Raw genomic sequence first — 18002 nt, 5'->3', positions numbered from 1 at the left:
TCCATGCAGAGAAATGGGGATGGAAGCAGACACTGGTAGAACAGAGTTCTTCCCACCGTGGCTCCTTCATGTTATCAGCTTCACTAACAAAAAAATATTTTTCTCACAGAAGAATAGAAATAGCAATATAGAAAACAAATAGGAAAAAAAAGTTTGCTACTGTAGACACACTGATCAGCTTTTCATAGTATGGGCCAGGCTTGCAGGCACTACATGATACAGAGTAAAGGAGCAAATGCTGTGCTTAGTAAGGCACAGAAGATTTTGGAGGTGGGTGATGATACAATTAATCTGTCTCAGTGCATCCAATGAAGGATTTTTTCCAGTGGTGTATTTTCTTGTGTCTTATACAACTTTTTTTTTTTTTTACTTTCAATAGTCACAGTCACTGAGTCTCAGGGAATTTTATATGATGGGTGCAACAAAAGGGGTGGCATTTACAACTATTGGTTTATATTTCAGTTTAATTGCTCTTTCACCAAATTGACCTTCAGAGCCTTCTAACCTTGAAAATAATATTTGTCATCAGCTTTTCAACTTGGGATTTTTCTGAGTGCTTTATTCTAAGAGGGAAACAAAATTACTGCAGCCAGAAAACACAGCATCTCTCCCAGCTGCTGCACACTTCTGCTCTAACCAAGCAGGAGAGTGGGTGGGATTCAGTCTAGAGCAGTACTTCCAGCTTTTTGGTAAATAGCACATCACAACTTTTGCATTAGTTTGTAGCATATGCCAACACGCATTTTATTCTCTCTGCTTGAAAGTAGCGTGTCAAAATCTCTACATCCTGAATAAAAATGTCATTAATTATAGATTGGGAAGTATGGTTAAGCTGCCTAGTTATTTGACAGAAGTAATCCAGTGGGATATTCAGTATCTCAGCATAATCATCTGTTTCAAATCTTAATTAGATGCTCTTGGATGGGGTTTTTTGAAACTACTTTTAATATAACCTTTCTGATGTAGAAGCTTTGCAGAATGGAACACTGAAGATTAATTTCACCTATTATTTAAAATCATACCTCCTGGTGAAGCTGTGGATATGGACTCTCAACAGATATGTAGCCACTTGTTCAGTGCATTTTGATGTACTAACGTTTTAGGTCTTGTAATTACAGTTTTACATGACAAATCATCCTTTAGTAATTATTTTTACAGAATAGAGTGCAAGGACTTGAATTTACATTGGGTTCTCATATAGGACTACCCAGAACATCAGAAAATGCTATTTCATTTTAAAGAAAATGCTACAAGTCAATATGGTAGAAAAGTAAAAAAGAAATGGGAAAGACAGAGAAGGGTTACCAACTAAAGTGACGGGATTACCCAGACCCATTCCTGCATGATTTGAAAGCCTCTGACTATTCAAAACTAGATAAACAAGTAAAATTTGCCTCCCGTGGTACTATTATCAACACATTATGGATACTGAATGCAACATACTTTTCATACAGCCTTTGTCCTCTCATGAACACCTTCACCTCATTGTCTAGCGGAAATGTCCCATCATCTTTTCGGAAGCGGTAGAACAGTTTGACATCCTTGAATTCCTTATGCTCATCACAGACTGAAACATAAAATAAAATAAAAAAATCTTCATATAGATGTTAAGGAGCTGAGGATCCATCTAGCAGGTATCACCTGCTGAACTTCAAAGCAAGCACATATGGAGCCTAACCCCCTGTATTTCTGAGCATACACCTTTATTCAGTTCTAATAACTGATGAAAGGCTGGAGAAAACTTTCAGATAGGCAACCACATTTCTAGGTGAGGGGGATAGGTGTTCATCAGTTTTGTGAGTATTACTGTGAATATAAAGAGGAAAAAAGCATCCATCTGCTATATATCCGGAAAACCTTTTCATGAAAACAGTCTGTTAGCTTGTTTGTTTAAAAGGCTACCAGTGTAGAACACCCAATAATTTAAGGATTGGCAAACTTCTTAAAGTTACTTTTATCAGTTGAGCAATGCCATAGGAAGCCTGAGATTTGCTGCAGAAACAGTTAAAATCATCAAAGCCTTCTGCCCTCTTACAATTGTCTCAATTGCTCCGCCATGCCAGCTAGCAAATGGTAGGTATAAGAGGAGCACACCGAGAAATGCTAAATAAGGTTTATAAGACAGCAGCTGATGATGGGCTGTTGTAAATGCAGAACAGAGCTCCAGCAAGGGCATAAATTAATGGGAAAGATATCCCAACCAAGCTGCTCCTAGCAGAGTTGGCAGCCCACATACATGGGCTCACCTTCTGCACTACAGGAGCAGGAACTGGTACCCCAAGGATGCTCTGAGCGTCCTGCAGAACCTGACTGAACCTCTCTGAATTTACCCTAGCTCACTTCACAAACTATTTTTTTAGATTTGAGTGCAATACATGAACATTTTCAAGAACCACCTGCACTATGTGTAATATATACACACACATATATATAAAATATGTACGGAAGTTACAGCATGCAATTGGATCCTGAGGTAGAAAACATTTGAAGGTTGTTAAAGCTTTAAACAAGCATTCAGCAATAAAACATCTATTGCTCAATTAAATTAAGTCACTCAGGCATCCACACAACTCTTCACTGACATTTTCTCAATAGAGGATTAAGTAGTCAGATTTGAATACCCTATAATTACTTTATTCTTTAACTATCTACCATGAGTTGCAGTTTCCATAACAACCCAGAATTTTAATTTAATAGCCAAGTAGAAGCTGTAGAAGTGGCACTCATTCAATATGTGCATTTCTTACTTTAATTAAGGTGTTGTTAATGTATTGCAGATAGCAGCAGTATTGCTGCACATACAGTGACCCCTGCATAAAGTCAACATTTGTCTGTTCACAGTCACTCAGTTTTCTCTTAAAAAAGAAACAAATGGTACATTTTGCCTTTTTGAAATGGGTAATACTATACGTTTGAAATCAAGGGCTTGGATCTTCTTTGTGTGCTTCCTAGCCTTTTTGTGCACTAAAAGGCAACTAAATGGTACCACTGAATTGGCAGTCTCCTTTTCATCAGTGTAAATTGGTATTCAAGAAGCTGAAAGGAACAGATCTCAAAAAGACAACAAGTTTAGGAGAAAATTAATCGGGGCACAGCCAGATCACTAACCTTCTTGCAGCTGTACCAGCACTAATGTTTGTGCAGCTGGTGTGAGGGATGGGGCCGGAGAACTAATCCACATGAGAAAAATGACCTTTTTTTGCCGGCTGATTTTTCAGATGGGTTTTTCAGCTGGAAAAATGTGCTCTGGGGAGCAGGGAGGCGAGGGCAGTGGGACGAGAGGGGACAGGATCCAGCTGGGGCTGCTCTGGAGGCAAGGAAGCAACAGCACAGTCTCCAGTGACTTCCCCCTCCCTGCACTGACATGGGGAATGTCACTCCACACCTCTTCAGCCTCTCGGTGTCCCTTGAGACACAGGGGACCTTGCGGAGCAGCACAATTCAAGGGAGATGCTCCCTTTCTGGCAGGGAAAGGATTCTACCTCTCCTATGCTTGGTTGAAGAACAGGAGTGGGATCTCCCTTTGTTTCACAGCAGTCAATAAAATTTAGTTTAGAACTTTTTAGCAGCTGATATTGCACTTACCATGGTGGATAATGCTGTGATCCAGTAATTTCTGCACCAGTTTTATTGCCGTCTCTCGGTCAGAGGCCTCTTTATGGTCAATCAGCCAGTCGATCAGCTCTTTGGCAACGAAGCAGTTCGGGTATGTTTTGAGGTGGTGACGCCGATCTTTAATGACCTTTTCTTCATGCAGTCGGAGCCTGGGGGTCAAATCGCCTTGTGAATATCAATTGCAAAGAGCCTCTGTAACTAGCAAGATTGGGACAAGAGTGGAGAAGAGGCACCCAAGCCCTGCTCACAGGATGGGCTTTGCAGGTGTTGGATGGAAGAGGAAGAGACTCGGTCACACATCCACTGCTGGCATCTGACCACCAGGCAATCCACAGCAACCATTTGTTACAACTTTAAACCCCATACTTGGAAAAACTGGTTTTCTGCCCAGTGGAAAAGATTAAAAAATGAAGAACAGCACAGCATACTAAGCCCATTAAAATATTTCCTGTAGGTCAATTAAACTGTCAATAATTTGGAATTAATTTTCCCACATTGCCACTAACACATTCCATGTTACTCTCTTATTTTGTGGTATCACTGCCATAGATTTTTTTCTTTTTTTAAACTCATTCATTTTTTTAGCTGTAGTTTCTTCCTTGGTTGGGTAACTGCATTTTGCCTCCAGCTGCACAACAAGCATAGCATGTATGATTTAAAAGCTGTTCCAACACAATGTTATCTAGCATAAAAAAGTTGCCTCCTACGCCAAATAAAGGAGAACTGATTTCTCACTTGGGGAACTGTTGGTAAATGCTACCTATCTGCAAAATCTCCCCCATCATTTTGAAAACAAGTTGGTTGGCTGGTTTTGAGATGCTTGGGTCAGAATGCAAGATCTTGATTAGAGTATTACCTTGTTAGTACAGGTTCTGGAGTTCTGCATCTTTACTTTTAGTCATTTCCCCCCCCCCCCCCCAAGGTAACATTATCAATAAATTAATGGATGGAGGTTTTTAAAGTTTTTTATGTTTCCATTTTAATTCATAATTTTAACCATACTGTTTTTGTAGTGCCATGTCTATACAGCAGTTCTGAAGAAAGCATAGAAACCACAATGCTTGGGCTCCTATCACAAAAAGAAATATTGCTGTTCATTTCCAAGTGGCCATGATCCTACCTTGTAAACACCCTCACTAACTTCAAAGAAGTTCTGAGTAATGCTACAATAACTGTAGGGGGTACAACTATATTTTCTAGAGAGGGAGATAGTGCAAAAGGGCATTAACATGAGTCTCAAGAAGCACAGAGCAGGAGTTCAACCAATTTTCCTCTCAATCTGATTCCAGTATGAAACAGTTATTTCTTTTTAGAATAAAAGAAAGGGAAAATACTTGGCTGAAATCAGTGAAGAAAATATTATTAGGGCATTAGACAAGGCCTACGTAGGCTTCTACCTAAAAATAGTAGCAAAGCAATGGTTTTATTTTGCAGCATTTAGCCTTGAACTACACTGGAATGGCCAATCTGTGATATGAATTCAAAACCAGCTTTGCAAACATCATAAAAAAAGAAGACTTTTATATTAAAAATACTGGTAAATCAGATCAGTATTCTGGAAAGAAGTGCTGGTAAATATCCCATGCATTGTGAAATTCTCTGAGCTAAAATACCTTTGCTTAAAGCATATTTTCCAGATGTGCTCTAACAGCTGTTGCCATACTTAGAAAGAAAAGCCTACACAGTTTTAATTATAGAACATGCAACTATCAGTACGTCTGATGGACCTTTACATTTAAAATATATTCCAGGTTCTGTTAATGTTCAGCCAGTCTTATGTTGCACGATAATCTGCAAGAACAAAACTAGCATATAATACATATGCAGACGGCTCGACCCAGCTTTCAGTCATCACTGTAAGTCTAAATGGACAGAGTTCATCTGATACAAAACGGAAACCCGCTTCTATGAAATCCTTTGTCCAAACATTGTGTAGGAGTGTGCCAGGACTGGTCTGGTGTTCCACAAACAAGCCAGTAGCCAAGAGCCCCAGAAATGAGTATTTATGTCTTACATTCTGACTGAAGGCTCTCCTGTGGATGGTGGGCTTATAAATATTTCAAGTTCTCTGTCATGTCAAAAGACATGGGTTCCAACTACAACCTTTTTCCTCACTCAGAGCATTTATAGGGTCTCTTGCTGTACCTTTTTGCCTATATTCATAAAACTCATAGAAATTTCATTATCTTAATTATCTCCACCCACTTGCTAAAGTGGATGCAAATTTGCTAAGAGGTTACGAAATCATTAAGTCAAACAGAGCATGATCACATAAGCCTCAAGAAACCTGAAAAACCAAATTTATCCACAATTTCCAAATGGAAGTGGGAACTTTTTCTGCAGTCTATAGCAATTGTATCCGTACTGAATTCTGTCCAGGCTAATTTATTTGGAATAAAGAACAGAAAGGGAATTCAGATTTTCTCCCTGGTGGTGTATGCTGTTCTCTCTGTCAGGGCTCCCTGACCTCCACGAACCTGCTAAAAATCAGGCTGTATGGAGGAGAAGTAGCTCAATAAATTGAAATTGTACCTAGTGTAAACTACAAATATAAATGCCTCAGGTAAAGTTATTAAGCATATATTGCAGTATGCAAATCGAAAGTTCAGGCAGGAATTCTAAAAATGTGTCCGTGTTCAGAAATATTTATCAGGAGCCAAATCAAATGGGACAAAAATGAAAAAAAAGTAGTGGTGAATGCAATTATATACTGGAACCAACGCTTGAGTGAAGTGGTAAATTCTTTATCCCTTGGCATTGGGAAACAGGCTTCTCACCAAAAAACCTTGATGTTTTCCCTTTAAGTAATGTTAATCACTTTTCATCAGCTAGTCTGCATGATGACTGGAAAAGATCTAACTTGACACCAGTCACATTTCTCTCGCTAGAAGAAGTTTTTCTCAAGAGCTGCTTAGGAGAATTAGCTCACTGACAAACCCTGACCAGTTTGAGGGGAGAAGGGGAGAAGAGAGAGGGTGAAAAACAAGGGGTAATGGGGGGGACACCTTGATTCAACAAGCCTTTGAAAAGCTGTCCCTCTTTCTACAACTTAATATCTTAACACCAGAAGACAATCTTGTGTACACCAGTACATCATCTGAATGTAATTCCATATATTATTCAAGATTACCTGCCAGATTTTGCACTTGGGGCCACAGTCTTCCCTACCTGCAGAAAACAACATGAGAACTAAAGCATTTGAGCAATTGCCTGTGAACTGTAACAGGCATATGCAACCGTTTAATATTTACAAATTGATATCCATGGCTCTTATTCATACTTACAACAAATAAAGACAGTCTGTATTTGCAAGCATGCATGCCGGAACAGTTTTCTTGGGGGCTTGTCTAAACAGGGGTTGCTCCTAATTAACAACATGTAGGGACTCTTGCTCCAAATAGAAGTGTCTTCCTGCTGCATAGCGTGGAACGGGCTAACCTGGAACACAGTGCTCCTGCTTTGCAGTAAACACGCTCAGAGTTAATCAGGAACAATGTTATTTGTTGAGAGGCCATTAGGCATTTTCTTTGCCAACTGTCAGAAAAGTCATGAAAATTGAAAAATCAGAATCTTTACCCAGAAATGAAGAGTTGGGCATGAACTTGGGAAGAAATCGCTCTTGCAGCTACATGAAAATTGCATTTTGTTTTCCACCAGGGAAACTATGCATTTTGAAGTTTCTTGCATCTTTTTCTGAACCAATGGTTAAGGATTTTGCAAAGGCAATGCCTGCACAAGAGTCTAGCTTTCCTTTTAAACCCCAGAAAAGGCCAGCCTGCTGGCTGAAGACAGTAATGATGTCACTAACTGGACCATGGTCCAAATATCTCACCCAGCTATTTCCCTCTGTTAAGTCTAGTAGTTTGTGCCTGGCTAACACAGATCTTGCAGAGCACCATTCAGTCCTGATTTCTATGCATGAAAGGACAAAAAGCCTCCTGCTCTTCTTGGTAATTTTCTGAATAATTCATCTACCATTTCCTAGTACATCCTTTATAGTCCCTGTTTATCCTAGCAAGGCTCAGTAAAAATGTGCGGGGAACAGGTAGGTTCCTGACACCCGATAGCCAACGTGATGTGAAGGCTGTCATATTGTGCTCCACTCATTCACCACTTTTAACCTTCCTGAAGCAATCATACACACACATACATATGCATATATCATAGAATCATGGAATCACAGAATAATTTCTGTTGGAAGGGACCTTTAAAGGTCACCTAGTCCAACCCCCCGGCAATGAGCACGGACACCTTCAACTAGATCAGGCTGCTCAGAGCCCCATCCAACCTGACCTTGAATGTTTCCAGGGATGGGGCATCTACCACCTCTCTGGGCAACCTGTTCCAGTGTTTCACCACCCTCGCTGTAAAAAAATTCTTTCTTATATCTAGTCTGAATCTACCCTCTTGTAGTTTAAAACCATTACCCCTTGTCCTATCACAACAGGATCTACTAAAAAGTCTGTCTCCACCTTTCTTATAAGCTCCCTTTAGGTACTGGAAGGCCGCAATAAGGTCTCCCTGGAGCCTTCTCTTCTCGAGGCTGAACAACCCCAACTCTCTCAGCCTGTCTTCATAGGAGAGGTGCCCCGGTCCTCTGATCATCCTTGTGGCCCTCCTCTGGACCTGCTCCAACAAGTCCACGTCCTTCTTATGTTGGGGGCCCCAGAGCTGGATGCAGTACTCCAGGTAGGGTCTTACAAGAGCAGAGTAGAAGGGCAGAATCACCTCCCTCGACCTGTTGGCCATGCTTCTTTTGATGCAGCCCAGGATACAGTTGGCTTTCTGGGCTGCGAGCACACATTGCCAGCTCATGTCCAGCTTTTCATCCACCAGTATCCCCAAGTCCTTCTCCACAGGGCTACTCTCAATCCCTTCATCCCCCAGCCTGTATTGACACTGGGGATTATCCCAACCCAGGTGCAGGACCTTGCACTTGGCCTTGTTGAACCTCATGAGGTTCACATGGGCCCACTTCTCAAGCTTGTCCAGGTCCCTCTGGGTGGCATCCCATCCCTCAGACGTGTCAACCGCACCACTCAGCTTGGTGTCATCTGCACACTTGCTGAGGGTGCACTCGATCCCACTGTCACTGATGAAGATATTAAGCAGTACTGGTCCCAATATGGACCCCTGAAGGACACCACTAGACACTGATCTCCATCTGGACATTGAGCCGTTGACCACCACCCTCGGGATGTGACCATCCAACCAATTCCTCATCCACCGAACAGTCCACCCATCAAATCTGTATCTCTCCAATTTAGAGAGAAGGATGTTGTGGGGGACCATGTCAAAGGCCTTACAGATGTCCACCTGGATGACATCTGTAGCTCTTGCCTTATCTACTGATGTAGTCACTCCATCATAGAAGGACACTAGGCTGGTCAGGCAAGACTTGAGCTTGGTGAAGCCAAGCCATAGATATATAGATATGTGTGCATACATATTTGTATATTTATGATATATACAAATAAATCATATATATACAAATGATATATAATATTTGTATGATATATTTGTATATACCATGTATCATGGCATATATTATATATCATATATATGAGAGATATATATCATCTATATGACAGAATACATCATTATAGAACAACTTTTTTTTAATGGAAGAATAAAACACCAGTGAAGAGACCATTTAAAATGGTGCTTCTTAGCAGAATTTACTAATTACTTAACAATATACACTGATGTTGTAATTAGTCATGGCACAAAGCATGTCCTGCCCCAGAGTGCTCAAGTGCCGCTGATGAGTTCCAGCATGCCCACAGGTTACTGCTGCGTTACACCTCGCTTTAGCATATACCCTTGGTTTCAGGGACTATCCCAGCTTGAGCACTGCCAGTCAGCATGCATTGCACTACTACATTTTTATCACCTTAAGGTAAACTATGAACAAAACCATATTAGATCCCTTGAAAATTAATAGTGATATGCAGAGGGGAAAAGCATTGCAGGTGGTTTCTGCCATCTTCAAATTAATTCACAAGTTTCATATATTTTAAACTTCTGTCAGAGAAGGATTTACTTATTTCCAAGTAAAGCAAGTCACGACCTCCTTTGTGACAAAAATATATGGACAGAAAAAAATATCTTGCCAAAGATGAGGACAATTCATGGTGGCTAAAGAGCATGGGTTTTCCACACCTCTTCTCAAAAGACATCACAGGTGTTCCACCAGCAGGTAGAATTGCCCCTTTCTGTTGGAAACAGAACAGTTTTGTACCCTCCCAGAGGTCACTAAGTTTGGCTGTTTTCTGAATGTAAGCATATGACCTGTCTACAGCACTGTAGACAGGCATCTTTCTAAAAGATGGCATTTTCCAAAGTGTCTCAGTGACTTAGAAGCATAATTCCCACTGAAAGTTAAAACTCACAGGTCAGCTGCAGGCCCAATTCATTACAAAATAAGTGAGCCTATAGCGGCGTTTGTGGATATATACACACCCAGGAAAATAAATACAGAACTACATGAAATGTCCTTTATACTAAACTTTTGCCTTTGCACTGTCAAAAAAAAAAAAAGGGGGTCAGTGACGATATAAACTTTGTACAGAGAGGCGATCGTGAAGGTACTCTGCAAATGCGATGTGTGTTGCTGGGACAAGCATTTCCATCTGGGCTTGCCAAGTCTCAGCTGAAGTGTCAGCGGTTCACTGCTGCCTGTTCCTCTTTCTATTTATGCTCCAGCTCTGCAATCACTTAGTTCTGTTACTTGATATTCACAGGAGCTAAAATACCCTTTAAAACATGGGGTCATACTGGTAATAGGATGAAGATATTTCTGTGTTGGTAGCTGTGGCAGAGAAGGAATTCTACCATGTGAAATAGGGTTAGAGAGGGTGTCTTCAAAGCAGTTTCTGATATCAGTTCTCATCACTGTGTTTATCTCCACTGTTCTGCCCACAGCCACGTAGTCAACGTGAGGAGATGCCAGACTGCAGAGCCAGATAGAGAGGTATCAGATAAACCACCTCTTGGTGCACCGCGGAGGAGAGCCTAAAGCTTCCAAAGAAGTGACAGTTCACCAGCGCCCCTGTGGCTTTAAATAAAACACCGGGGCTGCCTCTTTTGTGAAGCCCTTTTTTATAAATTCAAAAGTAATAAGGTCACTGAGCCTGCAACCGAGCACGCACAGGGACATCCCCAATACTCATAACACCTTACCAACACTGGCAGGGGTCAAAGCAAGCTCTGGGGAACAGACACAAGCATGGCTCAGGGTCTAGGATGAAATCAAAATGACGTCTCTTGGAGACACTCTTTCAGCCCACAAATTCAGGCCAGAAATGCAGACCCACAGCCTCCCTTGTGAGTACTCTAGTCTGCAGAGGAAATTAGATCTGTGTGTTTCTATTGATCTGTCATAAAACTAGAGACCACTTGCAAAACCAAAGTTGGGATTTTTAAACCTCAAAGGAGTATAATCTGAGCCTCTATCTGGTCTTCATTTAAAACAACACAGCATAATGTTGATGTGGTAAAACAGTGAACGTAAGTATGATCTTTAGATAATTTTTATATCAAGTTTTGGAAGGTTTATGTTGGCATTTTTCTAGGGTTTGACCCTGTAAGGGAAAAGAATGTGTTTGGTGGACTGCTGACTCCCCTCCACTTTTCTCTTTGGGCTGTGGTATACCCACGTGTGAGGGCAGTCTAACAGTATCACCAAATTAGAACAATATTTGTTCACCTCTCTTTTTCAAGAAGCAGGAAAACTCACTATCTTGCAAGGTTACAGATCTAACAATACTTTCTCCTCATGTCCACAGGAAGCTGTGAAGTGGCTAACCTGCCAAGCCATTTCACTTTCACTTCACTTTTAATCAAAATGTGTGCAAACATGATTAATACTTCCAACTGCCTGCGCATTTGAACCTTGAGAGCTTCTGTCTCACTGGAAAGCATAAACCCGTGTTTTACGAAGATGAAAACACAAAAGGCAGGCAAGTTATTATTTCAGCTGCCCCTAGACATAAGGAAAGTGGAAGTCTGCCTGTCTCGCTCCGGCAGCTTGCTTTCTGGGCTGAAGCTGTCAGAACTCAGGAACTCACAGTTCTCCTCCTCTATAAGGAAGTCAAATAGAATTGTGCTTCTCACTCATGTATGGATGAGCTGGGATGCACATATGGGACAAATGCATGCAAGTCAAGATCTCTGTGATATTACTATGTGAATCCCCAAAAGATCCAATGTACTTTTCACTGAAGAACAAGCCCTCTTTGCTTATGGCCATCAACTAGGTTTTATTCACATTATTTTTCTGTTTCTCCATTGCAAGGATATTCTTAAGCTTACTAAATCAGTAAGTACTGTGGGGACTAATTTTCTTGGGGATGTTTTCCCAAATCTAAACTGAAGAATTCTACCATAAACCACCAAAATTTCAAAGTGCAGACCAGAAACCATAGGATAACTGTTGTAGAAATCTCTTGACTGGATTAACAAAGTAGCCAAAAGCCCACCAACTCTTGTGGACTTATGCTGAAAATCACTCTCAATAAAGGAAGTATTTTACAGATAGAAAACTGAGGAAGGAGCAGTGTAGGTCTCATGGGAGGCCAGTGAATATCAATGAAATTTGTGTTAGGGAACACAGACCTGTTTGTTATCTCAGTAACATGGCCAGGAGAGGCAAATGTTCCTTTGAAATGCTAAACTGGCAAAACAGGGCAAATAGGGGTCAAACCTGGAGAGACAGGCTGGGAACTGGGGAATAGGATGCTGGACTACAGGTCTGTCTCACGGGCATCAAGAAGAGGGGCTGCAGCGAGGACATAAGGGGCTGTGGGTGCCGGAAAGCTCTGCTGTGTGACAACCACTCTCTCGGATGCACGCTCCATCCCAAGGGGGTAGGGGAGCCAAAAAAAGCTACAGGCTGAGGTCCCTTATGCACCAAGGCTGACATCTCTTTTACACTTGCCCATAGGGAAAAGCTGAGTATCACCTTGCTACGCTCTTGCACTGTGTGCAGCAAGTTTTAGACCTGAGAAATGAGGAGGTCTTCCCACCCACCCATCTCCCAGCGCATTTGGGGAAGAGCAAATCCATTAACACCCAGAAAGCACCGCAGTACTGAACAGGTTTGCACTGCAAACAGTAAAAGGTGTCATTATCTGCCAGAGGTAACCCAAGAAATCCACAGGACAACTGAAATCAGCCAAGTGCCTTATCTCAAGTGCAGTTGTGATATTTCTCCCACCCTGTTGATGAGTGACAAATCATTTTGCTGAGATGTTTTATGGCTTTGGGTAACCCCTGATCTCAAAGTCCTTCCAGGCATGGCTGCTCTCAGCCTGAGCACCGCAGACCTGCAGGAGATCTTCTCCCAGATATTTTATGCTCATCAGAGGGGCACCAACTGTTTGCACTCCTTTCAGCAGTCCTTGGCAACCCTGCTGAAAGCATTCTACAATCATAGAATCATAGAATGGTTTGGGTTGGAAGGGACCTTTAAAGATCATCTACTTCCAACTCCCCTGCCATGGGCAGGGACACCTTCCACTAGACCAGGTTGCTCAAAGCCCCATCCAACCTGGCCTTGAACACTTCCAGGGATGGGGCATCCACTACTTCTCTGGGCAACCTGTTCCAGTGCCTCACCACCCTCACCGTGAAGAACTTCTTCCTTACATCTAATCTAAATCTACCCTCTTTCAGTTTAAAGCCATTAACCCTGGTCCTATCACTACATGCCCTTGTAAAAAGTCCCTTTCTGGGTTTCTTGTATGCCCCCTTTAGGTACTGGAAGGCTGCTGTAAGGTCTCCCTAGAGCATTCTCCAGGCTGAACAACCCCAACTCTCTCAGCCTGTCTTCATAAGAGACGTGCTCCAGCCCTCAGATCATCCTTGTGGCCCTCCTCTGGCCTCGCTCCAACAGGTCCACATCCTTCTTATGTTGGGAGCCCCAGAGCTGGAGGCAGTACTCCGGCTGAGGTCTCACAAGAGTGCAGTAGAGGGTGAGAATCACCATAACGTGTCATACTGCAGTAATATCTTAATTGCTTTTAGCAATTGTTTTCCATCTCTACACAAAACTCTTAACCAATTACTGTGCTGTGTAATCATGAGCGTCATTAAGCACAAATAGCCAGTACCTGACAGGTAATAAAATGAGTAATAAAATACTTAGTGCTATGTACTATTGTTAACAAACCCAATTTTATATTGAGGCTATAATTCAAGACTTTTACTTACTTCCAGCAAATACGTAGGTTCATCTTAAAATGAGTATAGATGCAATACTCTTTCAATATACAGTATGTTGTATCAAAACCGTTACACTTTGTTTATCTCTTCCCATTCTAAATGAATAGCTTCCTTTTTTTCACATTTAGTATAACTGCATTACTGGGTTTTATTTTTATTTTGAAGGAAGCTGTGAAAGCAGTAAGTGAAAAAATACTGACTAGAAAAGGCACTCTATTGAATTTCTTTAAATAAAAAAATAATCTTACCATATTTTGGCACTGGTTCGTGCTTTTTTTTACCTCCTACAGCTGGCAATACTGCAATATGCAAGATGTTACACTGACAGAAGACATGATTCAAGGGAGTTCTTTCCACTGTCTTCCAGAAGTCTATTGAAATCCAGTGGTTGACCACTAAACTATAAAATAAAACTGGAACTGATGCAAATTTTTAAACACTGAATGTAATGATCCATTTCACTGGGTCACCTAGAGGTGATTAAATGGTTAGCGGATGATCTTCACAGAACAAAAATAGAAATGGAGGAACAGGTATGACTGTGAAATGCAAGGCTATGCACTAACAACAAAATGCTCTGTTGAAAACTGAGAACTTGGAGGCTAAAAGCAACAGAGAGTAAGAAAATGCTGAATATGCAATAGCTAAACTTTCACTGATGTGGTGGGTTGACCCTGGCTGGACGCCAGGTGCCCACCAAAGCTGTTCTATCACTCCCCCTCCTCACCTGGACAGGGGAGAGAACATATAACAAAGGGCTTGTGGGTCGAGATAAGGACAGGAGAGATCACTCACCAATTACCATCATGGGCAAAACAGACTCAGCTTGGGGAAAATTAACTCAATGTATTGCCAATCAACCAGAGTAGGGTAATGAGAAATAAAACCAAATCTCAAAACACCTTCCCTCCACCCCTCCCTTCCTCCTGGGCACAACTTCACTCCTGGATTCTCTATGTAGCCCCCCCCCAGCAGCGCAGGGGGATGGGGAATGGGGTTTACGGTCAGTTCATCACACGTTGTCTCTGCCACTTCATCCTCCTCAGGGGGAGGACTCCTCACACTCTTCCCCCGCTCCAGCGTGGGGTCTCTCCCACAGGAGACAGTCCTCCACGAACTTCTCCAACATGGGTCCTTCCCATGGGCTGCAGTTCTTCATGAACTGCTCCAGCGTGGGTCCCTTCCACGGCGTGCAGTCCTTCAGGAGCACACTGCTCCAACGTGGGTCCCCCACGGCGTCACAAGTCCTGCCAGAAAACCTGCTCCGTGGGCTCCTCTCTCCACAGATCCGCAGGTCCTGCCAGGAGCCTGCTCCAGCGCGGGGTTCCCACGGGGTCACAGCCTCCTTCGGGAACCCACCTGCTCCGGCGTGGGGTCCTCCCCGGGCTGCAGGTGGATATCTGCTCCACCGTGGACCTCCATGGACTGCAGGGGGACAGCCTGCCTCACCATGGTCTTCCCCACGGGCTGCAGGGGAATCTCTGCTCCGGCACCTGGAGCATCTCCTCCCACTCCTTTTTCACTGACCTTGGTGTCTGCAGGGTTGTTTCTCTTACATGTTCTCACTCCTCTCTCCGGCTGCCATTTCTGTCTGTCCCAGCAACTTTTTTTCCTTCTTAAAAATGTTATCACAGAGGCATTACCACTATCGCTGATGGGCTCGGCCTTGGCCGGCGGCAGGTCCATCTTAGAGCCGGCTGGTATTGGCTCTGTCGGACACAGGGGAAGCTTCCAGCAGCTTCTTACAGAAGCAACCCCCCCTGCTACCAAAACCTTGCCAGGCAAAGCCAATACAACTGACTACAGGCTATCAACAGGCCAAGACCATACAAACCAATCTTAGGTTGTACTAACTGAGATGTTTCCAGAAACGATGGGAAATCCAGTTGTTCATGTCATTGTATATAATACTACAGGACATCATCTAAATATTTTGTATTGTTCATGCCATCCTCATTCAAAAACGATAAGCTCAAAGAGATGCAATGAAGCAGCATTATGCTGGTATGAGAAATGATGAGCCAGTCTCATGAACAGAGAGAAAAAGTTACTGGCTTGGGAGTCTAGCCTTATCTAAACAAAAAGTGAGAGGAACGCAATTGTTGTCTATAATCTTTCAGGTGAGTTAAAAGCAGAGTGCAAGAAAAGCTGCTTAAGTCATGCTGAGTGATCCTAAGGTAAAAATTAGACAAAGGTTTGGAGCAAAATTTTCTAATTGTTAATCAAGGCAAGAACTTACCTAACTTTTAGAGAACTGTAATAAATATACTACAGGATCATGTGTTATAGTATTCTGCGGAAGACCTTCAGTCCTGTGTTTAATAATTACATGACTTTTACACTAATTTCTATGAACAACCTTGGGAATACTACAGGGAGGAAGAATATCAGAGGCTGGCCTTTGAATGCACTATACCAGGACTCACAGCCTTTCTAAAGTCCTGTTTCATGTCAGCTGCAAAAAAGGAAAGTTCAAGCACTGCCTATATTAAGACATTTGCTGTTTATATTAAGGCTTTCAGTAAAAGTGGGTATGCAGATACACAGATATTCTTCACGTGCTTGCCAAGGCACAGGAGCTGTAAGTATGACAAGAGACGTCTGCATTTGTGAGTATGCTTCCCTGCTTTTGCAACAGGGTATTACTCGGTTTTCATTTTCACTGTGCAAGCATACAATAGTCCTTACATGGCTGATTGAGAAGACAGGTATGTAACTGGCCTGCCATTATCATATAGTCAACACCAAACTAGTGGTATGTTTTCCTCCAATGTCTGAAGGAAATCCTATGACCTTTGTGATATACAACTGTCTCAAAAAATGGCTGGGGAACTACTGTGAGGAAAGCCCATTAGCCGGCCAGCAGCAGGCATAGAGGCCAAGGGTCTGGTCTGCATCCTTGCTAAATCAAAGCGTAGAAGCCAGGAGGAGTTGCAATGGCTGAGGATCCCTCTCCCAGCACCATGGCCCAACTCTGCATTTTACCTTTGGGTGAAGCCTCTACATGCCTGTACTCAGTTGGCTTTCCTGCCTCCACATGGAACACCCACTCATCCCGCTGGGACCCAAATAATGAGGTTTGCAGGAACCTCCAGCCCCTCATCTGAGATCTTGTGAAGCTACCATGAAGAACCTGACTATATAGTCATAGTCACCCTGGTCTTTTCAAGCCTGGAATTTGTCTAATTTTATATAGCGGCATATGATTTTTTTTTAAATTTATTTATTGAAATAATATAGAGTATGTATTTATTAAAGTAAATAAATCAGAATAGGATAGAAGCCTAAATAGACTCATGTTACAGCCTTTTTCAGTTCCCTTAAGTTGTCGTGTTTGCTTAAGAAAAACATTGCTTTGAGTGTAACATATAAGCCAGTATGACCTTCACAGCCAGCTGGAGGCAACAAATCAGTATAATCCTAATTAACATTCTGCTTATTTATATATGTTTTTCTTAAAGAGAAACCTGTAACATCCAATAAGGTTTCACTGTGAGTGCCAAATGAAAGAGAAGAAATTAATCACCATCTACAGAGGAAAAACGAAGAATGTCTCAGAAAGCTATTGGTTGCCCCAAACTACACTGAATGAGTTCCAAATGCACCTATGCCAAATGGTAGCAATGATTTTACTCAACAATTCTGCAACATAACACTATTGTATTCATTTTTTAAACATAGCAAGAACTGCTCTCTGACACAAATGTTTTAATGATAAAGAACTGTCCTATCTGCTTTAAATCTCTTTCTTTATCTATCATACAAACATGCAACATGAAGAATTATGCTATATGAATTTAAGGGAATTACTCAATGGCATGAAGTTACTCCCTGCTTAAATTCTGGCAGGCTAATGAAGAACTTATCATTAAGGAAAATGTATTGATAAAAATCCTAGTTAAACACTAATTCTATTTAAAGGTTTTTACTTTTGCAAAAATCTAGCCTGGAGATGGTTTCTTTGGATGAGCTCAGCATTTTTCTGCATCTGATATATGATATGAACAGATACACAGCTGCTGCATAACAACTCGTTACGAATAGTTCCTTCTGTCAGGACGCTATCAAGGATCTTGTCTTGTTTGATTAGGCCTTGTTAAATGTTCACAAGTAGATGAGCTTCGAAAAGATAAATATTACCGAAGCGTTCTTCCTCTGCTTTT

The 18002-nt window shown here is 41.9% G+C and overlaps 1 protein-coding gene across 3 annotated transcripts in view; it reads right to left on the bottom strand.

Moving 5' to 3' along the window:
- The window catches only part of DEPTOR (DEP domain containing MTOR interacting protein), a 78620-nt gene that overhangs the window by 44665 nt on the left and 15953 nt on the right, over positions 1-18002 (bottom strand). For all 3 annotated transcript variants that reach the window (XM_052787144.1, XM_052787143.1, XM_052787145.1), the window contains 2 exons: positions 3586-3764; positions 1444-1567 (listed from right to left, as the gene is read on the bottom strand). In XM_052787144.1, the coding sequence (XP_052643104.1) occupies positions 1444-1567; positions 3586-3764 (303 nt within the window). The remainder of the gene's footprint in view (positions 1-1443; positions 1568-3585; positions 3765-18002) is intronic.

The sequence above is a fragment of the Harpia harpyja genome, chromosome 5, assembly GCF_026419915.1.
Source record: "Harpia harpyja isolate bHarHar1 chromosome 5, bHarHar1 primary haplotype, whole genome shotgun sequence".
Taxonomy (NCBI): Eukaryota; Metazoa; Chordata; class Aves; order Accipitriformes; family Accipitridae; genus Harpia; species Harpia harpyja.
This window is presented reverse-complemented; position numbering and strand designations above follow the sequence as displayed.